Source organism: Trachurus trachurus (genome assembly GCF_905171665.1).
Source record: "Trachurus trachurus genome assembly, chromosome: 19".
Classification (NCBI taxonomy): domain Eukaryota; kingdom Metazoa; phylum Chordata; class Actinopteri; order Carangiformes; family Carangidae; genus Trachurus; species Trachurus trachurus.
The window spans coordinates 13,251,151-13,276,703 of record NC_139913.1 but is presented as its reverse complement, the minus strand read 5'-3'; the positions used below and the strand labels follow the sequence as shown (position 1 = coordinate 13,276,703).

Genomic DNA, 25,553 nt, shown 5'->3' with positions numbered 1-25,553 from the left:
TTTTTACCACACGCATGTTAAATTCATAAAGCCTCTCGCAGGCTGGGAGTCAGAGAGTTATAGGCCAACACACACACACACACACACAAAGTTAATTTCTGATATCTCATTCAATCATAATGTAAGACAAGCGGAGCGTTGGCAGTTCATCCATTCAGTAAACCCTGGCTGATAGCAGACTAGTATTGATGAAATTGTGTCCTTGGAACAAAAAGGTTCATGCTGCATAACAGTTTGACAGGCTGTTACAAATTGATGTTAATGATATGCTAATGAGTAATACCAAACTTTCCCAGGCTACAACCCATATCAGCGTAGCATACAGTGGGAGTGCCTGTGATGAGTGTGATTTGCCACTGAGTAGTGTTTGAAACTTTATGATGCTGTTAATGGAGAACTTCAGTTCAGTCAGGGTGGCGCGGTGGTGCAGTGGTGCAATGGTTAAAGGTCCAGTGTGTAATAATTGGCAAGGTTTATTGGCAAAATCTGAATATACTACCCATGAATATCTTTGTATAAGTGTATAAAATGAAGTTTGTTTGATTTTCGTGTCGCCATCTTGCGTCGCCATGTTTGTACGGCAGCCCGAACGGAAAATCCAGCTAGCCAGATAGCACGTTTCAAGAGTTTCACGTTCATAAATAAACCAACGAAGAGGAGGGCAGAATCCCGACGCCTCACAGCAAAAAGGTTCAAACCCTGTGGCCCTAACTGTGCTAGCTTAAGTTTCCTCCAGGTAGGTTAGATTTACTGTCAGTGCTGAATTTGCCTGTGGGTGTGAGTGGGTGATGTGTTCAGGGCATAACCCAGCTGGGATGGATGGGACAGGCTCCGGCCCCCTGAGGACAGGCAGTATAGCAGATGGATGGATGGATGGACATTTTTAGTCTTGCTAGCAGCAAGGCTTTAGGAACGTCGGTGTCACTCTGTCCACCACTTTTGGCCCAGGCTGAAATGTTCCAAAAGGTTTTGGATGGATGACGTGGAAAAATCATGCGTTCATGCCCCTGCATCTGACCCAGCAACTAAACAGGAAATAAATAAATAATAATCATCATCATCATCATCAAGATTGACGTACAAACAGAAGCTTTACCTCATGTTTTTTTCACACAGAGCAGAGCTCACATGTTGATTCACTGTTTAGTTTTGTTTGTTCATTTATTTGTGGAGGACCAGAACCACTGATCTGACTGAGATAAGATGCTTTGCACCAGATTACAGCGATTAGCTTATTAGCATCTGCAGCCCCGGGTGTCACAGACGTAATGTATTATGACTAAAACATGAAGCAAATAGACAATGAGGTGTGTCTGTACTGTAAGTCTGCAGGTTTGACTTCAGCTGCTCAAGTGAGGTGGACAATGAACTGTTAGTGATCAAGATGCATTCTGGGTAATACAGGCACCATGTTTTTATGATGATTTCAGGTTGCCTGTCCATCACATTAACATGAATGTGATCAAAATCTGGACAGAATTTAATTGAATTACTTTGGATTAACTCACAAATTCATAAATTACAGAATAATTTAACATAACCAAATAAAAAATGCAATAATAAAAAATGACAAAAAGACAAAATAGTCAAAGTTCAACTTCACTGTGACATCATAATGTTCTGCAGAAACACCTGTGAGGACTGTGACTCTGGCTGGTTGGTAGAAGAACTGATTGCGGTTATTCTGTGTATGTGCAGGTCAAAAGTATCCAGGATGCCATTCGAGATAAGAAACAGAGGTTTAACTTCATGGGAGAGGAGGTGAGTCTTTGCCCGTCCGTCGGCATCTTCATCACCATGAATCCAGGCTACGCCGGCAGGACCGAGCTCCCTGAGAACCTCAAGGCTCTGTTCAGGTGAGGAACCCACCCGAGCTGCACAGCTCAGATCCAGCAGAGTCTCTGGCTCTCAGTTGTCTTGATTTTCCAGAGAAATTCAAATAATATAAAATCTCCAGATATAAAAACAATCTTATAACATTAAAGGAAACAGAACAACACTCTTTGAAAACAGAACTCACAAAAGTTGTTAAAAGTTGCCCTGACACAGGCTGCTGACCTGTCCGAGGAGAATCCCTCCTCTTTCCAATTTTGAAATAGTACAGGCTCCGGTCCCGCAACACTGAGCAGGACCTGCCTCAGGATAAGCATGGGTGGCTGGATTGATGTTTAAACCTACACATTAATTGGGTGATATGGCTGAATCTCTGCTGTTTTTTTTTCTCGACAAAAAGAAAAGCTCAATTTTCAAACCACAGGAAATGAAATAGTTTGACTTTGCTAAAGGGTCAGTTCAGTTAAATTACTAAACAAGGGACACAGAGACTATTTCTTCTGAGGGAAGTAGTTTTTTTTTTTTTTAAGTATATTTTTTGGGCTTTTATTGCCTTTAATTGAAAAATTACTTGTTACAACTTAAAGGATTTTAGACTGATGCTTACACCTCATTTACACCTGGCATTAGCATGTAACTTGCATCAGTTTGACCAGATAGCTTTTACACCTGGCAGCGATATGCATCTCCAGTGTCCACATTAAGATCCAATCACATATTTGCGTGTGTAAATTAAAAAAGAAAATAAATAGTAGAAGAAGAAGAGACTCCCACACATAAACAGGATGAGTATCCACAACATTTTCCGTAGCTTCTGGCGCTGGCCGCTGCTCTCCACCAGGCTAGTTTGTTTTGTAAACTGTAGCAGCGCCGTGATGACATATTTCCGCCCATGTAGTTGTGTCCCTGAGGATCACATTCCGTCCTCAATGTGTCTTGGGTGAGTTTTCACCAGTACCTTCATGTGGTCAAGAACTATCCGATAGCATTCTGATCACTGAAAGCGCATGTTAAAGGAGACATATTATGCTCCTTCTTCCACAAATTAAAATGGTTCCCTTAAAGACATGTCTGTGACATGCTTTCGTCAAAAATACCCCAAGGATCAAACATCACAGCATTTTTCATCCTCTCAAAACAGCCCTGTTCAGAACGGCTGCTTTCAGTGCCTGTCCCTTTAAATGCAAATGGACCACTGCTTGCCCCGCCCCATCCCTTCTACTGGTACCAGGTAGGGGTGGTATTATGCAAATTTGAATCCTAGTTACATCATTGGAAGACATATGAGGGAACAGCTTGTATAAAACCACATGGATTTCAACCTAGAGAGCCTGAAAATTACAGATTTTTTGGTCAATTCTCATATTTAGGGGGCCGGAAGGCAATACAAACACTTAAATATACTGTATGTTAAAGAGCCTTAAAAACTGATATTTACATAATATGTCCCGTTTAATGCCAGGTGTAAACGCTGTGTTAGAATATCACAGGAAAAAGCCTGTTGTGTGTCCTGTAACTGTGTCTGTGATTTTAATTATGATACTGTTCATCCAGTGTTTTACTGGTTAGAAACACTTGGTGTGGTTGAGGAGAGGAGACAACCTCAATGGAGATTTTAACTGCTGGTAAAAAAGAAACTTGTAAGTGACACAGAGGGAGCCCAAAACCAAAGACAACAACTCCCATGACCCCATGTCACTAAACAGTGTCACATCTTCTGTCCATCTTCTGTCATTGTTGTGACTGAGAGAGCCCCAGAGGCAGAAGTCACAGCCTGTGTGTTTGTGAAATGAAAGCTTTATTTATCCCGCATGATGATTCTGAACCAGAGTGGAGCTCATTTGCATGCGCTCCCCGTGTCTCCCCACAGACCCTGTGCCATGGTGGTGCCAGACTTCGAGCTGATCTGTGAAATCATGCTGGTGGCTGAAGGCTTCATTAACGCCAGAGTCCTCGCCAGGAAGTTTATCACGCTCTACACGCTGTGTAAGGAGCTGTTGTCCAAACAGGTACTGTCTTCTTCCAGCAACGCTTCACATCTGATACGCTTAAGAAGAGCCAGATACATTTCCACTTCAAAGCTCCAACAACTGACACAATGCTCTTGTTATATATGAGGCTTTTGATAAGGGAGTGACTCAGAGGCACCGCACAGGAGCTGACTTTCTACCTCGACTGTCTGACTGAAGTGTTACATGCACATGAAGAAAGAAGCTGCGGGGAGTTTGGATGTTATTCCATCTAAATTCATCTTTAATCCTCTCCCAGTCTTCTGCTGTTTTACATGTCCTGCCATTATTTTAATGATTTAAAAAAAGCAATAAAGTCACTCACAGTGGTGACTAATAGTAACAGTGGAGCTGGGTTTTATGGGCCCTCAGCTCTGGATGATTCCCCATGACCACACATCCATTTAAGTGTCATAGCTGGGCTTCCTCTTTATGGCTGTTTTATGAAGCTCCTGTTCTTCAGACACTTTGAGGTGTCACCTTAATGACACTTCTTTAAGCTGTTTTAGTTTTCATTTTCATTTCATTCCAACATTAGTAACTCAATGGTAATGAAATCAGCTAATAATGAACATATTGCTTCTCTGAACTCTATTCATAGGCTGAAACGGCGAATCGGTGCAAAGTCCACGATCTACTATTTTCACTTTTGTCAAGTTACAACAACTGGTTCGTAATTGTGGACTTGTGGACTGCTGTGCATAGTGACTGTGCTGTTTTTAGACTCCAGTGCATGCTAACAGTGAAATATGTCAGGGACTGCAGGGAGCTGAAATAATGCTCTAATAAGTTTGGGGTCTCAACGTCCATGGCTGTAAAACAGTGGTTGGTAAATGTGTTATGATCCTGGTGTCTCTGTTTTACTGCACTTTGACCAGTGCAATATATCACCTACGACTGGCAGACAAAAGTCCTCACTGTTATTTAGACAGATTGTCTCTGTAAAAGCACCGTCATATTCCGTTTTGCCCTGTAGAAAGTGTACATAGCTTATATAAAGGGAGAGTTCAACATTTTGGCAAATTAACTCATTGCCTAAATCCCTATAGTTTTAGGAGTTGTTTTAGAGCCAAATGCAGAGACTGCCTCCAACGGGAATGCGCATCAGCGGTTTTGCATGAATTTGCCTCGAAAACAGCTCCGTCTCGTAACGTTCCGTTATTATCTCATAGTGTGGTGAATGTGCAGGTCACAACTTGTCCACCAGAGTCTTTTGGAGTTGTTGGATTGTGTATTTGGTGAGTTTGATGAGGGAAACCAAGAAAAATCCCATTAGCCTCCGTAGCGTAGCTCTGAGCAGCTCGCGGCTCTGCTCCGCCGTTCTGAAAATAGCTTGCACCGACAATTAAAGGTAACAAGCTACTCCTAAAATTATAGGGATTATGGCAATGGGTCAATTGCCAAAATGTTGAACTATACCTTTAAAGACTGTTGAACAGAGAAATGCCACAGAGCACCACAGTGTCAGCTGAGCAATTAGCTGAATTAGCCAGGACTGGTAACTATGACACATGCTGCTGCTGGGAACAATAAGTCACAATATGAGTACTTTGAAAGCCAATGTTATAAATTGCATTAAAGGACATTAAGCTGTAAAATCACTGGATCATTTCAACAGCGAGACTCATAATAATTATTATAGGGATGTCATTCAAGCCTTGAAATAATGAAATGATGAAGCCAGCTAGTTTTTTTATGTCATAGTGGGTGGATGTGACTACTCTGCTATCCTTTTTTAATCTTCACATAAAACACATCTGGATAATAATAATAATAATAATAACACAGATTTGATAAAGTGAAAATTCAGTTGGGCTCAAGTTGGAAGCACCACATGTCGTTGCTTTGGGAAACACATCCTGTGCAGCAACATGAAACTCACTCATATCTTGCTTTATCATCTTATTTGATCAAATTAACGAATAGAGGAAGTAATAACAGTAACAAGTCATTAAAAAGTTAGTGGTAGTTCTTAATTGACTGTTCAGATTCATAAAGTGAACCATGAGCTGTTAGAAATTGTCCAGAGCTGATAAATTCTCTGACTCAACCACCATGAGCTCCTCCAGCTGAGTCTGGATGTGAAAATGGAGCTAAATGCTATGAAGCAGAGGAGGTTATAAAAAGTTATCAAAGTGCTTCCAGCTTGAAAATTTCCACTGAAATATCAATAGAAAATTGCAGTTAAAGGGAGACTGTGCAAGTTGAGACCAGATCTCCAAGAAAAAAATATAAAAGTCAGATAAAAGTGCAGGTATGTTGTGCAGAAAGGAATGAGCCAATGATCCAGAACAAACACCACTTTAAAAAACTTGAGCTGCAGTTCCTCGACCTGGAGTCACTGAAATCTGTAAATCTTTAATGTGTTGAGTGTAGAGGACATCTGCCTGAAGACAGGTAGAGAGACGGATGGACAAAATACTAGAAAGACCACATGGACCCACTGAAAAGTATGACACCATCTCACACTTAAAGACCGTGTGTCAGAGCACACTTAAAGACCGTGTGTCAGAGCTCTCAGACTGAGACCTTTGCAGTCATTTCCCAGCATGACCCTGGTGGGAAAAGGAAGGAAGGAAAACAGTTTTTCTGAACTTTTCTTCTTCTTTCTTCTACATCATTATTATCATTATTTTAAAGCTATATTTCTGTCATTTTTGCCTTTGGTGGAGAGGACAGTGGACTGGAAGTATGACATCAGGGAGAGAGAGGATAAGGGAACACTATGTAGATTATCGTCTTGTTTGGGAAATAAAACCGGTGATCTCCTGCATAGTGGCCAGAGCCCACATGGGCAGTAAGTAGTGGTTGTAGTTGTAGTATTAGTATGATGAACTAAATGAAATGTGTTTACTGTTTAGTATTGTTTAATAGATGAAATGTCATGTGTGATCTGCTGCAACCCAATTTCCCCACGGGGGCAATAAATTGCTACTACTGGTTTGCAAATCAAAACGATGTCAAATACTGGTACAGAATTATCCAAATTAATTGCAAAGACTCTGGGGGGGGCACCCAAAAGTAATAAAAATGAAGGCTGCCACTGATCGCTCTCTTCAGAATTTATACTGTACAGTTACACACTGTTTACAGTACGTCTTCATCTTGCTTTTATTGGCCACATTGAATCTTTCACTTTGTAAGGAAGATGCCAGTGTCATTTTCATATTCCGCTGTCAGTGTCAACATTAAAGCAGAAGTGAGTGATCCGGTCGTTTTCGCTAATGCTGCGTTCCAGGCAGGCTTTTGAAATCGTAAATTACAGCTTCAAGTCACAACTTACGACTTTGTAGCGTTTCAGGCAACCCACTCGTGTTTTTCCGACCTGTTTTACCGGTGAAAGTCACTATAAGGGCCACTCGTAACTTCCGACCGGTGAACTCGTACCAGATCGAACTGGTACCACTTCACGGTCGGAAAAATACTAGTTTCCTTGAACGCACCATAACAGTCCTCGTCGCTACGTCACCACATTCACGGCGTTCCTTGGCTGCACACACAGCCCTGCATGCCGTTCTCTCTCCTCATTGGATAAAAACTGTAGGATACGATAAATGTTTTCTCTTCGGCTCAGAGCAGAGCAGAGGGACTGAGAGACCCGTGTTTCAGTCCAAACACTCTATGTAAGTGATTGCTGTCGGAAGATATAACTATTTAAGACTTATATTAACACAAATATATCACTCACTTCTGCTTTAAGATAATGAACTCTATGTTATAAATAAAAAGCAGAATAAGCAACATATATGCAACACTCTTACCCAGTTGTTAGAGCTCAGCTCTGTACAAAACATCCCAGTGTTTTGTGTAACAGTCAGTGTATACAGAATAATCAGAACAAGCATTACTCAAATGGTGAAATTGAGAACAATAACAATCTTACACCATTTTCTTTATTTAGTAGACAGAACACTGGGATGTTTGCTGTACAGAGTTGATTAAGAGCCTTAGTCAGAAGTTAATGCTTGTAGCTCTTTACAGTGAACATAGGAGTGGTTAAGAGTCTTTCACAGTGATTGACAGGGGAAAAAAGGGTGGGCACCAACACTGCTCCACTGAAACTAAATGTGATTTGAATGTGAGTTTTCTTTTACTTTGAGGTAATGGCTTTTACATGTTATTTATATCAGTTCACACAAACACTCTCCTGAACCAAAACGTTTGCCCACCGCTGCCTTGGTCTCACACGGTTGTCTCTGTCTCTCCGTCCCCTACTGCAGGACCACTACGACTGGGGCCTCCGAGCCATCAAGTCGGTGCTGGTGGTGGCCGGCTCCCTGAAGAGAGGAGACCCCGGCCGAGCGGAGGACCAGGTCCTGATGCGAGCGCTGAGAGACTTCAACATCCCCAAGATCGTGAGCGACGACATGCAGGTGTTCATGGGGCTGATCGGCGACCTGTTCCCGGCTCTGGACGTCCCCAGGAAGAGAGACCTGGACTTTGAGAAGCACGTGAAGGAGTCCATCCTGGACCTGAAGCTACAGGCCGAGGACAATTTCATACTGAAGGTAGAGAGGATCCGTTTTCACGCTCGTCTGCTGCAGTTTATCAAACTCCGCTTTGATTACGAGTCACAACTGAGCCGCAGATGAAGACATGGAGGGAGAGTGGGTGGGTGGGTGAGTCGGTGGGGGGTGGGGCTGCAATTGTAGCACTCATTTAGATTTGTCTTAGTTCTTTCCCAAAGCTATTTACCTCACATCGCAGTGTTCCACTTGGAAATACACATTACTGTCAACGTCTGCAGGATCTGGATAAATTGGGCTTTGGGCAAATGTATTATACACACAGACAAACACACACACACACACGCAAACAGACACACACATGCACAATAGAATGCGTTATATGTCAGAGACACATGAACATAGGACCAGGGGAAATAAGTGCAATCTGCCTCAGGTCAAATAGACACGGGAACCACATAATAACAGCCCATCAATGGAGGCTGGCGCTGCACCACGCCACTTAACCCTGACATTGTGAGAGACAGCCACGGAAATAAACAAAGAGGAGAGACGGGGAGAGAGAGAGAGAGAGCAGCAGAGTGGTCAATAACAACCGTCCACCCCCAGAGCCTGAACTTTTACTGTCTTTGTTTGTGTGGCCCAACCTTTTGATTTCAGACGAGAGAGAGAGAGAGAGAGAGAGAGAGAGAGAGAGAGAGAGAGAGAGAGAGAGAGAGAGAGAGAGAGAGAGAGAGAGCACATACCTTTAAGCGTTAGCCTGTGCTAGCATTAGTCCTCCCCACATCAAAGCAGTAATCAGCCGGGGCCTTTGAGAGCGCGAAGGCACCTGCACTCTGACTGAATGGATGCGGAGCAGCAGCCGCGAGGAGCCGGTCGATGGCATTGATTGAGCTCCGCCATCTGTATGTTTGAGTGGATGTGGGGAGGAAATCTCTCTTTCCCTTTTTTTTTTTCCTTCTCTCTCTGTCACTCTCTGTTACTGGCTCGGTGGTATTACCTCACAGATCTGGATCAAGGCTAAACCTCACACTGACAATTTAGGCGAGGCAAATTTATTTGTATAGGCCAATTCATACAGCAGGCAATACAAAGTGCTTTATAGAGGCATAGGGATACATTAAAATCACAGAGAATAAAAATACATTGAAAAGAGGAATAGAGAAATAAGCCAGTAGAAGACAATAGCAAAGAGTTTTAAGGATTAGAATGATTAAAATCATTGAAATAATGTATTGAATTTCAGTAAAAGTTGCAGCAAATAATAACGTTTCAACTCTGATTTAAAGAAACGGACAGTGTGAGCAGACCTCAGGCTCCACAGATGAGGAGCATGATAACTGAATGCTGCTTCACTTTGTTTGGTTCTGGTTCTGGGAACAGACAGTAGACCAGTCCCAGACCACCTGAGGGTTCTGGATGCTCCATTTGGACCTAATAAATCTAGCATGTATTTTGTTCCAAGACCATTCAGTGCTTTGTAAACAAACAGTAAGATTTTATCCACCGTAAATTCTCCAATAGAAGCCTGGGCTTTTATTTGCTTCAACTGCTGAATCGACCAGGCTTATATGAGAGACAGATGTCTCTATGGGACAAGCTTTTATTTAATTTTGAACAAATCTTCTGCTCAGCAAAGATGGAAAGTCATTCAAATCATTCTGTTCTTACTGTTTAAAAGAGTAAGAGAAGGAAAGAGTCGGATCCAGAGCAGCAATTATTTAGAAGTTTAATCGGCACAGATCAAACTTCAAATGAATAAAAGCATGTTCCCAGCCATAGACTGTATATATAGTATCCAGCTCTTTCCTTGGGTCAGTTGGAGTTCTCAACGGGCCGAACAACACGACCGGACGCACCGGGTTTGGGTCGTAGACATTTAAAAAAAAAAATGTTGGGCCGCATTTGGGCCGAGGATTAATGCTCGTGAGTTGGGTCAAAGCTTCAACACCCGCAGGTCGGACCGGGTCACATTTTAATCTTCAGGCCGTTGAGAACTCTAGCAGGAATGAAGCAGCTTAGAAACTGCTCCAATGGCCGATCATGGGCTTTGAGAGGTTTTGTCCATTCACAAGAACTTGCAGAAAATAGAAGCAGACCCGGCTTCTAATTGAGACTTAGCTTTTATTTGCTCAAACCTGTAACCAGTCTGAGGCTAGCCAGACCTGGCCCGTATAGGAGACCGGTGTCTGTTTGAGACCCGGCTTTTATTTTTTTTTATATATATATATTTGGGGGCTTTTTATGCCTTTTTGTATTGGACTGTATAGTTATTTTTTTCTTTTTCTTTTTTCTACTTTATTTTTCAAGTTTTTTTGTACAAAACATGGGCAGCATCAGTGTATTGAATAAAAGTAGGCGTGCGTACAATATGATATGGCAAAATAATTCAAATGCTAACCATGTGGTACCCTTATTGATACAAAAGAAACAACACAAAAGGAATGAAGAAAAATAAAAGGTATATGCACACATATATGGCTGTGCACCTGAACACACATGTGCACATGTTCGCTTACACCCATATGTCCAAATAAACATAAACATATTCAAATATACACTATTGCACACATACATATGAACACATTCATAGGAACAAAACATGGGAGAACCATGGGTTGTGAGTAGGTCACGTCATAGACATTACAGCAATGTGGTCATTGTTTTTCTTGACCAAGGGATAGGATAGTTGGGAGAGACAGGAAATGAGGAGGCAGACAGAGGGGGAACGACATGCAGTAAGGGGCCGCCTGATGAACTGAAAACAGTTTTGTGAATACAGGCCTGAGCATTAAGGATGAGACGAGGCAGCCTGAGCGCTGCAGAGGAGAGGGTGAATGATTATCTGAGCACCGCCACATCAATCCACTGTGTGATTATCTGAAATGTGTGTGTGTCAGGTGGTGCAGCTGGAGGAGCTGCTGGCCGTACGTCACTCTGTGTTCGTGGTGGGGAACGCTGGCACCGGGAAGAGTCAGGTGATGAGGTCGCTCCAGAGGACCTATCAGAACATGAAGCGCAGGCCCGTGTGGGCCGACCTCAACCCCAAGGCTGTGACCAACGATGAGCTCTTTGGGATCATCAACCCGGCGACCAGGGAGTGGAAAGATGGTGATGGAGGAGTCCCCCTGTAGAGACACTATTTACCTTAAAGGGATAGTTCAACATTTTGGCAAATTGGCCCATTGCCATAATCCCAATAGTTTTAGGATAGGTTCATTACCTTTAATTGGCGGTGCAAGTTGTTTTTAGAAGATAATAACGGAACGTTGCGAGACATAGTTGTTTTCGAGGCAAATGCAGAGACTGCTTGCTGAAAACTGTCTCTGAAGGCAACGCACATCAGCTGTTTTGCATGAATTTACCTCTAAAACAACTCTGTCTCTCATAACTCTCATAACATTCCGTTATTATCTCATAGCGTGGTGAATGTGCAGGTCACAACTTGTCCACCAGAGCGTTTTGGAGTTGTTGGATTGTGTATTTGATAGTTTGATGAGGGAAACCAAGAAATCCCACTAGCCTCCGTAGCGTAGCTCTGAGCAGCTCGCGACTCTGCTCCGCCGTTCTAAAAATAGCTTGCACCAACAATTAAAGGTAACGCACCTACTCCTAAAACTATAGGGATTATGGCAATGGGCCAATTTGTCAAAATGTTGAACTATCCCTTTAACACCACCTGACCTGAGTAGCCAACACCCTGACTCTCTCCCACAGGCCTCTTCTCCAATATCATGCGTGAACTGGCCAACGTCAGTCACACTGGGCCCAAGTGGATCGTTCTGGATGGAGACATTGACCCAATGTGGATCGAATCCCTCAACACAGTCATGGATGACAACAAGGTGTGGGCGAGCTGGAAGTGTGTGTGTGTGTTTGAGAGAAGGAGATAGACAGAAAAGCAGAGGAACAGAGTATGTGTGTGTTTATTGAGTCTTTTGTTCAGCATCAGAATGACATTTCCACCGCTGGCTGTAAATCAGCAGTCGGATATAAATGAAAGGAGAATGTGGTTGACTCATCGCTGAAGTGAGAGAGTAGTAAACTATTTGTCCTCTGTGGAAGCCGGAGTAAATCACATAATGCTAATAATGGTGAAAAGAGCTGAGGACGGCAGGTAACATAATCCAGGCTTAGACGGTGTAGAAAGCACAAAGAGAACACGTCCTCCCTCAGATATCTGCCGCCGCTCCCTGTAAACACGCCGCTCCTCCACCAGGTGCTGACTCTGGCCAGTAACGAGAGGATCCCTCTGAACCCCACCATGAGGCTGGTGTTTGAGATCAGCCACCTCCGCACTGCTACGCCCGCCACCGTATCCAGAGCAGGTACTTTGATTTAATGTGACTTTCTGTTGAAGCTTGGCCGTGTTAAAGGGATAGGTCAGTGTTTTTGAAGTGGGGTTGTATGAGGTACAAATGGCCCCTAAGTATAATATCTGCAGTAGAAAGGTCTCTGCTCTCCCCCAGTCAGCCAGACCAGCACATAGTGTGGAGATAAACATGAACAGACCCAAACGAACAGTATTTTCCCTGCCTACAAGAAGCCCCATCTTCATCGCACCTGTTAAAGTGTATGCCTAGCAATATATAAATTATTTAAGATGTATAAAAAAAAGCAGTTTATCTGGAACTAACCAACTCGGCCTCTACCACACACTGCTAGAAATTTGCCCAAACAGCTGATAAGCGGAGTGATACAGCACATCGCCTGGCCCTAGCCTGCCTGCAGCTTTTTTTTCTGAACTTTTCTGAAACTGAACTGTCCCTTTAAGAACAGAGAAAGTGAGCACCTGCCCCCTCTGTCGTAATTTAAATTCTGCACTAGTCATGTATTTTTACAAACACATAAATGTCCACTTGAAGTCAGAGGTGTTACTATAGTTATAGTCCCACAAGCATTTATCATCAGGTAATAATAGACTTCTATTTGCGAAGTAGTGTCAAGTTTTCCTGTAACTTTAACCAGTTAAGAGAATTAACAGAAATGAACAGAAAAAAAAGATAAATGATCAAACAAATCCCAACTGGTCAATCTGGGGAATTTTTAAAAATCTGTTAAACATCAGTGTAAAGTGTAAAAAGATGGAGTGTAACAGGCTCTTGTCCCATTCCTCTGACATTTCATAATACACCAAATGATTGATTGATCACAGTTAATTGATCAATAATATTTTCATTATTGATCAACTTGAACATATATATTCTATAAGTATGATTTAAAATGCCTGGATGAAAACAAAAACAGTCAAATACAATACTGTATGTATTGAACTTATATCTTTGTACATGTCCCTTTGTTTTGAAAACTATGTTTTATGTATTATGACATGTATATTGCTGTGTGAATTGGACATCACTTTATTAAACCAAATGGAAATTGTTATTAATCATAATTAAAAGCCCAACAACAGTTTTGCATCATGCATGTTCTCCCCTGCAGGCATCCTGTACATAAACCCTGCAGATCTGGGCTGGAACCCAGCAGTCACCAGCTGGATCGACAGGAGAGAGGTCCAATCAGAGAGGGCCAACCTGACCATACTGTTCGACAAGTACCTGCCCTCCTGCCTGGACGCCGTCAGATCCAGGTGAAGCAGCTCGTCGGCAGCTCTGCCTCACGACGAGATGACGCAGGTGTCGGGGTGTGACATAACACGGGGAGGGACGGTGCGAAAAAAGTGGGTGGGTTGGACCAGATTGAGCAGGGGCTGACTCAGAAGAATTGGATGGCGTTCTATTGTACAGGACCACTCGCCTCCTCCAACACCTCCATCAGCACCGCTATTGGAGCAGACAACCAAAACAGGAAGCAGAGGAGGGAGACACAGAGGAGGAATATGTTGTCCTCACTCAGAGGATATATTTAATAATGATTTGTCATACCGTTCTGTGGAAGTACGCACAGTTTACTGTATTTGTTCTGTTAAAACATCTGCGATACAAAATGGCATAGGGTGAAAACATGATTTCATCTTTTTGTTTTCCTCTTTTATGAGTCACACACCAGGAGTCAGTGGTGATGCTTAAATTCTAGTGATATAACGCGTCCGTCTGTCTGTCTGTGCTCAGGTTTAAGAAAATCATCCCCATCCCGGAGCAGAGTCTGGTCCAGATGCTGTGCTACTTGCTGGAGTGTCTGCTGACTCCTGAGAACACCCCGGCAGACTGCGCCAAGGAACTCTATGAGCTCTATTTTGTCTTTGCTGCGGTCTGGGCCTTTGGGGGAGCCATGTTCCAGGACCAGGTACTGCCAGCGCCTCTGGCCATGTGAGACTCTTACTAAGTGGTTGCGTAAAGAGGGAAAAGAATGGGACATAGCTTAAAAAAGCTGAATGATTTTGCCCTCCGCGTAACTCCTCCCTGAAAAGAGTTTTCTTGCACTTGCATTATGGGTATTCCTGGGTGTTATTTAAGCCTGGATGACTCTTATGCAACTCAGCCGTGTGTCTCTGTTTATGAGAAACTCACTCTTGAAGTTGAAGAAACTGCAGCTTCTTGAGATCCCCATCTGAAAATGAGGCGGACTCCCCGTTACCCGCTCAGCGACACACAGACCGGCCAAATTTAAATCAGCAGCAGAGCCGCGGCGAGCAGTTGCTAAGCAATCCAGTTAGTGCCATACAGTAAGCACGTCCATCTAAGTTATGGGATAAAACTGCTCTCCCCTTGGTACAAATGTACTCTACTTTATTTTCCCATCACAAATGCATTTAAATGCTAAGTAGTTTTATTGACTGGAGAGTTGGGAGTGAATAGAGGAGACAGGTACCAAGAGGGGGGGGGCAGAGGGGAGGGAGGGGAGCTGCCAGCCGGCAGGTGATGAGGCTACTTCACTGTCTGGATCAGACAGACGGATAGATGGGCCTGCCATCTCTCATTTTCTCCCCTTCAGCTGCTGCGACCGCATCTCTGTGTTACTGCCGTTTATCCGTCCCCTGGTTTGTATTCACACCAGTGTAAATCAAACACACAGATCCATAGCTACTGTATGGAAGAGAAAAAAAGCAGAGGGGGGAAGTCATTTTAGAGTATTGACCCCATGTGTGTGTGTGTGTGTGTGTGTGTCCCTGTGTGTGTGCTCTGTGTGAGTAGGTGGTGGACTACAGAGTGGAGTTCAGCAAGTGGTGGGTGGCCGAGTTCAAAACCGTCAAGTTCCCGTCGCAGGGCACTGTGTTTGATTTCTACATCGACCCGGAGAGCAAGAAGTTTGAACCCTGGTCCAAAATGGTGCCCAGGTTTCAGATGGATGCAGATACACCGCTTCAGGTACCACGGCCGGATTATCATTTTAACCGCACTGTCACATTTACATAGGCAAAATATTAATAGTAACTTGTACAAAGAAATACCATATAGTATATTCATTATGTTAAAGGGAAAGTTCAACATTTTGGCAAATTTGCCTATTCCCATAATCCCTATAGTCATAGCAGTAGGTTCATTACCTTTAATTGTCGGTGCATGTTGTTTTTAGATTGGCGGGGCAGCGGCGCGTGGTATTTTCGCCTGTCATCAAATACACAATCCAACAACTCCAAAACACTACCTTGGACAAGTCGGGACCTGCACATTCACCACGCTATGGTTGTTTTCGAGCAGGAAATACATTACAGACGCGGCTGCTCGGCAGAGCGACTTAAAAAGCACAAGTACAGTAGTTCTGAGTATTTGTTTCATGTGTTACATAATTATATGTTATTATTTCATAATGTGGTGAATGTGCAGGTCACAACTTGTCCACGGGAATGTTGCTGTTGGATTGTGTATTTAGTTTGATGAGGGAAACGTAGAAATTCCATGAGCCTACATTGTGTTCGCTGAGCAGCTCACGTCTCTGCCCCGCCGATCTATAAACAGCTTGCACCGACAATTAAAGGTAACGTACCTACTGCTATGACTATAGGGATGATGGCAATAGGTAAATTTGCCAAAATGTTGAACTATCCCTTTAAGATTAAGTATGAAAATGTGATTGCCCTGTGTTGTTTCCCATGTGTAGGCGTGTCTAGTCCACACCATGGAGACCATACGAGTCCGTTACTTCATGGACCGCCTCCTGGAACACCGTCATCCCGTCATGTTGGTTGGAAACGCTGGAACTGGGAAGTCCGTTCTGGTTGGGGACAAACTGGGATCACTGGACGCCGAGAAATACATGATTAAAAACGTCCCCTTCAACTACTACACCACATCTGCCATGCTCCAAGGTAGGAACCATTCTACTGGATTTATACAACAGCTGGAGAAAATGTTAGCTGCTGATTGGTTCGTGATCGGTCATGTCTCCGTACTCATGTGTAAACATGGAGCTTCCCAGATGTTGTTCCTCACCAGATGCCCTCAGACACCTCCACCTCTTCTTGTCACCTGGTTTCCTACACATCCCTGTTCACCTGTTCCCCACTCCCCCTAGCAGCTTCCCATTATTTATGAGTTTGGTCATCACTCTTGACACCTCTACTGTTCTCTTGTCAGCCTGTCTGAACTGCTGATCATCTTTACTTCTGCTGGATTCTGAATGATTTATCCATTTTCCATTTGCTTTCTTTGCTGCTTACCCCTGAGTCCTGAGGTTTCATCAGGAAGGGCGTCTTTGTTGAGTGAAATAGGTGGATAGAAGACAACAACATCAACAGCTTGGTGGTCTTCTGATATGAGCATTTTCCAACATTTCAGACAGAAAATGACACTTTTTAAGGCTTCAAACAGAAATCGCATTTTGAGACGATCAAATGCCTGCTCAACATGAATGGGTTTTGCAAGCAATAAAGTGTAATTTATTTTTATGCCAACAATAACATGAACATGTCCTTGTGTTTGTTTTTATTCAATACTGTCAGATTCATATGAGATCTGGTAAAAGCCTTGATAGTCTGTTGGCTACAAGTTAAATTCATATTTGATTATCACAATTAATTACATGAGTCGGTCTCAAGTCTGAATGAGATTCTTCTGATTTACCTTGTTTTAATATAAGGGGAATTAAAGTTTTATTCAGAGAGATAGAAGAGATTAAGTTATTTGAGATGTATCTTGTCAATGGAATGAATAAGGAGCCAAGATGGTTCAAAATGCTGAACAAAATTCAACAGAAAATCTGTCTTTTGGGCCTTTTGAGTGCAAATGTTTCGTTTTTTCCTCTTTCATAAACATCAAACATTGCACAGCCCCTTCAACTGATAGACGACTCCTGAGGTTTGAGCCATTGGTTAAAATCCTAGTTTACTGCTGATGATGTTCATAGAGTTCCATCTTCTCTCAAATTATTTGGTTCCCTACTCTCTGCCTCTTCTTTCCTGTCCTGTCCTGCGCAGCTGTTCTGGAAAAACCCCTGGAGAAGAAAGCGGGCCGTAACTACGGACCCCCCAGCAGCAGGAGACTGGTCTACTTCATAGACGACCTGAATATGCCCGAAGTGGACGCGTACGGCACGGTGCAGCCTCACACGCTCATCCGGCAGCACATGGACTACCACCACTGGTGAGGCTCTGACGTTAGCATGCAGCCGTGTGATAATACATCATATATATGTGCATGAACAAGCATTTGCTGCGTGAAAGAGGAGTGTTATGTCTGGACTGTAAAACAGCACACAGGCAGTAGAACTGTTCCTCACTGTAATTGCTTAAACGATGGCCGGTCAGACAGTTTCTCCATGTGTTAACGCAGAAGGAGATGATTCAGATAACGGAGCGCCAGCAGCTGACAGGTGAAATGCCCTAATAATTCACATGAACAGCCTTTCCTACTGAAAACAGCCTCCTTTTTTAGTTTCCAGACAGATGCCCGCCTCACTATCAATGCGTTGCAACTTTTATGAGTGTCAAAAGTCAAATGTGAAGAGCGGGGCTGTTTGATTCCCCCTTAAAAGGATTTTGTTGCTCGTCTCCCTGACACACTGAGGCCATTCTGAACATGGTTCCAGCGCGTCAGACACAAGCCGACTGGCTTAGACACGGTCAGCCCATTAGAGATATGCTGGGAGGATTCCAGGTATGAAATTGAGAGGAAGGAGGATGCTACTGAGCCACGGCAGCTTAAGTAGGAGCTGAGGCGTCCATATCAGCAAGAGGTGTATGTGTGTGTGTGTGTGTGGGGAAGGTGTGTTCAGTCTCGGAGTGTGTGAATGTGTGAGAGAGATTGTGAGTATGCAAGACTGTTAAATAATGATTTCTTCATATGTCTGTGTACTCTCAGGTATGACCGTAATAAACTGCTTTTGAAGGAAATACACAACGTTCAATATGTGTCCTGCATGAACCCCACCGCCGGCAGCTTCACCATCAATCCACGACTGCAGGTACACACACACACACACAGCATACACACATCTTCACACAGCACATCTTGTTCCACTGGTTATGCAACACACCGCTGAGGTTACATGTGTACTAAGTCCTCCCGCACATGTTATCATAGACAGCCTTGGTGTTTGCCTCCTGTTGTTAAACTGAGGCGACGTCATGTGCTTCTCCTTTCCCATTTGTTTATTGTAATTTTTTCCGACCGGCACATTGTTTGTTTTGTTCCATGGGAACATTTGTTCCTTCATTTGTCAGGGCGCTCATGCAGAGACCGCTTGATTAGATTCTGACTAAACTTTAAGAAAATGGCTTCAACATAATTCACCATTTAGGAAATTACATTTGTTTTCCTGAGGGCGGTTATTAGCTTATTCGTGTGTGTTTTTATTTATTTATTTATTTTTGTACAACAGACTGAACTGATGTGATCTGATGTATAAAACTTTAAATGCTCCTCCATCAGCCCACTTTTCATGGACAGTCTCATTGACCTCCACTGCTGCTGCCTCCACTGCACCATCTTAATCTCAGTCATTCAGCCTCTTGCTCCCTCTCCTCCTGGGAGTGTGGTCTGTCACCATCCTCCCTGCAAATAAGGAGGGTGGTGACAGACCACACTCAATCTAGACTGTTCCGCTCTGTGGTTCCCTGATGGTGGAACAAACTACCAGAGTCTGCCAGAGCGGGACGTCCCACCTTCACTGCAGCACAGGATGATATGGGCTAAAATGTATATTAAAGTGTAATTTGAAGCATGCGTTAACAAAATATATCACAGAATATTCATCTGGATTTTTCATATAAATGCTTCTGAAGAGATATTTTAAGAACATTATTCTGCAGTTTGTGCAAAAAGTGCAATGATAATAAATGTAAAACTTTTTCTTAAATTACTTCCATCCCAGAAAAACACTATTTTCAGGCAATACAAAAAAATCAAGCTGTGCAACATGAAAATTAAAGGGATAGTTCAACATTTTGGCAAATTGGCCTATTGCCATAATCCCTATAGTTTTAGCAGTACGTTTAATACCTTTAATTGTGGGTGCAAGCTGTTTTTAGATCAGCGGGGCAGAGACGTGAGCTCTGCACAGTGCATGGTACTTCCGACTTTCCCTCATCAAACTCAATCCATCCATCCAACAACTCCAAAACACTCTCATGGACAAGTTGTGATCTGCACATTCACCATGCTATGAAATGATAACGAGACAGAGTTGTTTTCGAAGCAAATGCGTAGCCGGAACTACATTCCAGACACTGCTGCTTGGCGGAGTGACTTCAAAAGCACAAGTAGTTCCTAGTATTTGCTTCATGTGTTGTAATGTTACATTATTATTTCATAGTGTGGTGAATGTGCAGATCACTACTTGTCCACAAGAGCATTTTGGAGTTGTTGGATTGTGTATTTAGTTTGATGAGGGAAACGTGGAAATACCATTAGCCTCTGTTGCGTTAGCTGAGCAGCTTACGTCTCTGCCCCGCCGATCTTAAAACAGCTTGCACCGACAATTAAAGGTAATGAACCTACTCCAAAGACTATAGGGATTAATGGCAAATATGCTGCAAAATGTAAATAACTCAGTGTACAAGTTTACCTGGCCTCAGCTTGTTCCCTGTCCCTCCATGTTTGTAGAGAACATATTCTTTGCTTTCTTCATATTTCAATATGTGCAGTGTTCCCCAGATTTTGACTCAGACTGTGGTGGTGGGTCATCCCCCCACCCCCCCCACCCCAACATGAGAGAGTCTGAGAGGTTATGATGCACTCGTCAGTAACTCTCAGGCGTTGTCCTGCTCACACTGCACAATTAAAATGAGTGGCCCTGATATGAATCAGTGGGCTACTAATCCACACCTATGGGCACTTTGGAGTCTCCTAACAACCTGATATGCATGTTTGTGGACTGTGGGAAGAAGCTGGAGAACCTAGAGAGAACCCACGCAGACACAGGGAGAACAGGTAAATTCATATAAAGGAAAAATGAAAAAAATATGATGAAAAATGATACATGCTTCCATATTTAAATGAGACAACCTGCCTGCTGTCATGACCTCCTATGTGTTCCGTAATCTATTACGTTTAAAGTCTGTTTATGTTCAGTCATTTATATTCCATTCATTATCTGCAAACACTATTAAAGGTCAAAACCTTCTGTCATAAAGTCCATCTGTCATAAATACATAGTTTCGTCCTTTGAAACAGCTCAGTAACATCCTCCAACAGCTGCTCACTGCTGTTTTTATCAAGCTTTTTAGACTCAGTGGAACAGGAGGAAAGAGACGCAGGCAACGCTCGTTAGTTGGTTTAATTCCCCTCATGTTAAAAAGAAACACACAGCGGCCGAGGACAGACTGAGGTCTCCAGTGTTGAGGTCACACAGATTGCACGCACAACCTTACTGCCGGCTGCGCTGCTGGGAGAGGACGCTCATTATTAGCTCCACCACACCAGGTCACAGGTCTGAGCCGTCTGAACAAACAAACTCTGCTGCTGTTCATCTGCTGAGGACTGACATCATTCACACTGTCACTCCTTCATCTTATCTTCAACTGATGCTCATAAGAGCTCATGTTATCCACCATTTTTAACTCATCACCATCGTGTTATAGTACCAAACTGATGTTTTTGAGTTGATTCACAGTCATGACATCATATATAGGTAATCCACTACAGAGTGCTGATAGGTACGGAAAATAAAATAAAGATGCAGCTTTGAAGCATCTTTGTCTTCATGTAACATTATAGTTTAGATTTGAATGAAATAGTTTAAATTTCATTGGAATCACTCAGAACTACCAGTGGCCACACCTCCTGCTGCCTGGTTAGATCACTAATAGTACATGTCCAGAAAAGCATCTGAAATAATCTCCTTCCATACTGTCATACCTGCAAAAACGTCAAATACAGTGCTTTGAAAAGTATTTCCCCCCTTCCCCTTGCATATTTGTCAAACATATTTTGATATTAGACAAAGATAACCCAAATAAATATAAAATGAATGAATGCTTTTAAATGAACCGTGGTTCGCTGGAGTCCCAAAGCTTTAGAAATGGCTTTGTAACACTTTCCAGACTGATAGATGTCAATGATTTTGTTTTTTCATCTTTTTCTTGAATTATTTTAGATTGCAGCATGATGTGTTGCTGTTTTAGATCTCTCAGCCTCCTTCACTTTGTCAGACAGCTTCTATCGATCCAACCAGTCTGGCAGTGATCAGACCTGGGCGTGGAGAGTGAAATTGAACTCAGCTTTCCAAAAAAAAAATTGGTTTATCACAGTTTGTTCATGATTTAACAAGGTGGGCAATTACTTTTTCACATAGGGCCAAGTAGGTTTGGATAGGCTGTTCCCTTAATAAATGAAATCATCATTTAGAAACTGCATTTTATATTTACTTGGGTTATCTTTAACGTGTTTGATGAAGTGTGACAAATATGGAAAAAAGTAAGAAATCAGGAAGGGGTGAAATATTTTTTTCAAAGCACTGCAGAAAATACTGTGGATGAAAAACAGCAAAGAGTTTTTACATTAGAATACAGAATTCATCTGAGCAACAGCTGCCAGCAAAGGCAGCAAGGTCAGTATTCACCGCTGACAGTGGAGGCTGATGAGGACCAATCAGGAGGCGAGGCAGGTGTCAGCAGAGTCTCCAGAATTCTCAGTTTTAGAGACTTAAAGTATCCAGAGTCACGTAGATGCCCTGAGTAAACATAGAGAGCGTGATGTGTTCACTGAAGAGAATCCTTATGAAAGGAGAATCCTATCAACTGTCTATGTTGTATGGAAAATACCAGTGGGCTCTGTGCAGACAGCAGCCAACACCATGAGAATTATAACTGAGATGCTGGTGGTCCAAGTTTAAACTAAACTTAGAGAAGCACTTTTCCAAAGGACAGTCATAATTATCTCATGTTTGAATTTAAAAGGCAGATTTGAATGAGTGACAGTCCCTGTCCACTTAACTGCTCCAAACGCCCACGGAGTGACCTTTGCTGTTGGTCCAGAAGACAACAAACCGCATCATTAGTGAAGAGCAGCACATTCACCTCCACTTTGTTCTCCGCTTTGTCTGTATCCGCAGCGCCACTTCTGCGTTTTTGCGCTGTCATTCCCCGGAGCCGAGGCCCTGAGCACCATCTACACCTCCATCCTGTCCCAGCACCTGAGAGGGGAGGGCTTCAGCGTGGCCCTGCAGAAGAGCTGCCCCACCCTGGTCCAGACGGCCCTGGCCATGCACCAGCGCATCTCCTCCACCTTCCTCCCCACTGCCGTCAAGTTCCACTACATCTTCAACCTCCGAGACCTCTCCAACATCTTCCAGGTGAGACACACACACACAATACCAATATATAAGTTCAACACAATGCCTTGTTAAAAGTTATAGTGTAAAAGTTGTGTGCTTCTTCACATCCCTCCCTTTTTCTGTCTCAAACGAGGAGTTAGATATTTCTGCTCTGTTTCTGTGGCTCTGCTTCCCATGTGGAAAAAGCCAGGCTTCTGTCACTAATTTCTCATCTAAATGATTATTGATTTAAGAGCCGGGCTCTGAAAGCTAGAAATAAGTCTGAAATAAGTGTAACAGAAAATAGAATGGATTTGCACTTCCATGGGTGTTAGTGATGATTTAATGTATTTAAATGAATATAATATCAGAGCAGGAAGGCTGTCAAGGGAGAAGCTTTTGGGGCAATATTTCTGTCAGAATCCTCCACGGTTTCATGGAGGGCAGGCTCTCTCATTTAACATACTCGGCTGTATAATTAATGCTCTAAGCCACTCAGCTATAGGGACTTCATTTTTCATCATTCCACACAGGAGGCAGCTCTGAATTCTTACTATACTCTTACTATACTGTGTACTGCATGCAAACTAAAGGTGGGATAAAATGCTGTTCTGAATACACCATCGGTATTTCACATATTTGCATGAAATAACTATGAGTCATGTAAAAGGAGTCGTTATTCATCTGGACACTGATGGTGCAGGTTGGTTGAAAGCTTAGAATGTATATAAAGAAAGAGTGGTTCTGAAGATTCCCTCAAAGATGTGTCTGCAGCACATACTGGTTGGTGGTGGGCATCTGCTCACCTGAGGCCACGGCCTCAATTATCCATAACTTTTTTTGTTTTTTAAAGGCATTTTTGGGCATTTTTGCCTTTAAAGGGTTGGTTATCAAAAAGTCTCATATTAATGTGGATGAATCTAAGTTACCCATTTGTTAATGGATCCATTTTCGATAAATATATCGTTTTATCTTTATCATTATTTTGTTATTATTATTAGTGGTCAGCTCGCCCAGCATTTCCTACTTTCAGTTTCCCGGACGCTGCCCGGCGGGTCATGGGAATAACGCCGCCGAATCGCCATTTATGGTCGGAACTACAACGGTATCTGATCGTCTTCCAACCTCCAACTTTCATTATTGATCAATGAAAACATTCTTGGCAAATGTTTTCGCTTTGGTCCGTCTTGCGCCGGTCCAAGAATTTCACCGTGCGCACGGAGGCTCATGGGAAATGTAGTGTGAAAACACTTCGCTTTCTGAAACTCCTCATTGTCCCTTTAATAGACAGAATAGTGGCGAGAGAGACAGGAAAGTGGGGGGAGAGACTGGAGGAGTGGCATAGTGCAGATCAACACATTTACGTTTTGTTCCAGTGATCACTATAATGGGTACTGCCAACATGGGATGAGCACTTAAAGGGATAGCTCAACATTTTAGCAAATTCACCTATTGCCATAATACCTATAGTCATAGGAATAAGTTCATTACTTTTAATTATCGATGTTTTGGAGTTGTTGGATTGTGTATTTGATGAGTTTGATGAGGGAAAGGCAAAAGTATTGTTCGTCTCTATTGCGTTAGCTGAGCAGCTCACGTCTCTGCCCCGCCGATCTAAGAACAGCTTGCACCGACAATTAAAGGTAATGAACCTACTCCTAAAACTATAGGGATTATGGCAATGGGAGAATTTGCTAAAAATGTTGAACTATCCCTTTAACTACTCAACCTCCGAGCACCCCAATAATCTATAACTTTAAAGAGGTCCTAAAATGTCTCTCTGAATGCCATTCAGTTTCCAGTACCCAGTAAAAACTCAGTGGTAGGGAGGGTCTTGCAGATATTGATTGACATCTGCAGTATAACCTGTGGGGTTAGACAGTAGAAAACAACATGCACTCTGTTGTAGAGGATTTCTCTCTTCCACCTTCACCTCCACCTGGTACAGCATAGGTCCAGACTCTCAAACTAGCCAGCAGGTCCAGCACTGAGGTTGCCATGGTGACTGGCAAGATTAAACGTTTGAGAAGGTATGTAAACATTCCAGAAATTGATTAAATTAGATGCAAAATTAGGACGGGTGCAGGATGAGTCATCAAACATCTGAATTTGTTTAACAGGAAGAGAAAATAGATTTTGATGTAAAAAAAAATACTCAAGTAAGATTTTGTTTATATGGGGATATAAACGGACAATTAACATGGATACAAGATTAAAGCTTGGAAATACATTTTTCATTCAATGGGGACTGTAAGCCTTGATAAAATGTGTGAAGGTGAGTTGTACAAACATGCATCCCAGTTGTTATGAAGGAGGAAGTTACTGCTACAGAGACCAAATCTGCTTATTTCAAAGACAGGTATCAGATGAGCAGTCTGAGCAGCTTCATGAGGCTGTACAGTTACAGTAAAGCTGAATCCTAACACCAGCATGTCCCACACAACACTATCTCTCAGTGGAGATGTTTAGTGGATGTCACCATCTGACTTTAGAATGCTGTTTAAAATCAATTAGAGCTGGGGCTGATATGATGATTTCCAGGAGCATCTCAACAAATGAGAATATAACTGTCAGGTCAGGTCAGTGTTCTTCATGATAGTGCAGCTACTGAACCAAGATCAGGAAACCTCTGCAGGTGGTTGAGGTTCATTAG

The 25,553-nt window shown here is 42.8% G+C and overlaps 1 protein-coding gene across 3 annotated transcripts in view; it reads left to right on the top strand.

Moving 5' to 3' along the window:
* The window catches only part of dnah9 (dynein, axonemal, heavy chain 9), a gene marked incomplete at both ends in the record, with an annotated part of 177,490 nt that overhangs the window by 62,902 nt on the left and 89,035 nt on the right, over positions 1 to 25,553 (top strand). For all 3 annotated transcript variants that reach the window (XM_083994241.1, XM_083994240.1, XM_083994242.1), the window contains 13 exons: positions 1,699 to 1,856; positions 3,704 to 3,842; positions 8,063 to 8,350; positions 11,209 to 11,419; positions 12,026 to 12,153; positions 12,528 to 12,636; positions 13,751 to 13,898; positions 14,380 to 14,554; positions 15,403 to 15,576; positions 16,310 to 16,517; positions 17,625 to 17,790; positions 18,508 to 18,610; positions 22,700 to 22,939. In XM_083994241.1, coding sequence (XP_083850367.1) covers positions 1,699 to 1,856; positions 3,704 to 3,842; positions 8,063 to 8,350; positions 11,209 to 11,419; positions 12,026 to 12,153; positions 12,528 to 12,636; positions 13,751 to 13,898; positions 14,380 to 14,554; positions 15,403 to 15,576; positions 16,310 to 16,517; positions 17,625 to 17,790; positions 18,508 to 18,610; positions 22,700 to 22,939 — 2,247 coding nt within the window. The remainder of the gene's footprint in view (positions 1 to 1,698; positions 1,857 to 3,703; positions 3,843 to 8,062; positions 8,351 to 11,208; positions 11,420 to 12,025; positions 12,154 to 12,527; positions 12,637 to 13,750; positions 13,899 to 14,379; positions 14,555 to 15,402; positions 15,577 to 16,309; positions 16,518 to 17,624; positions 17,791 to 18,507; positions 18,611 to 22,699; positions 22,940 to 25,553) is intronic.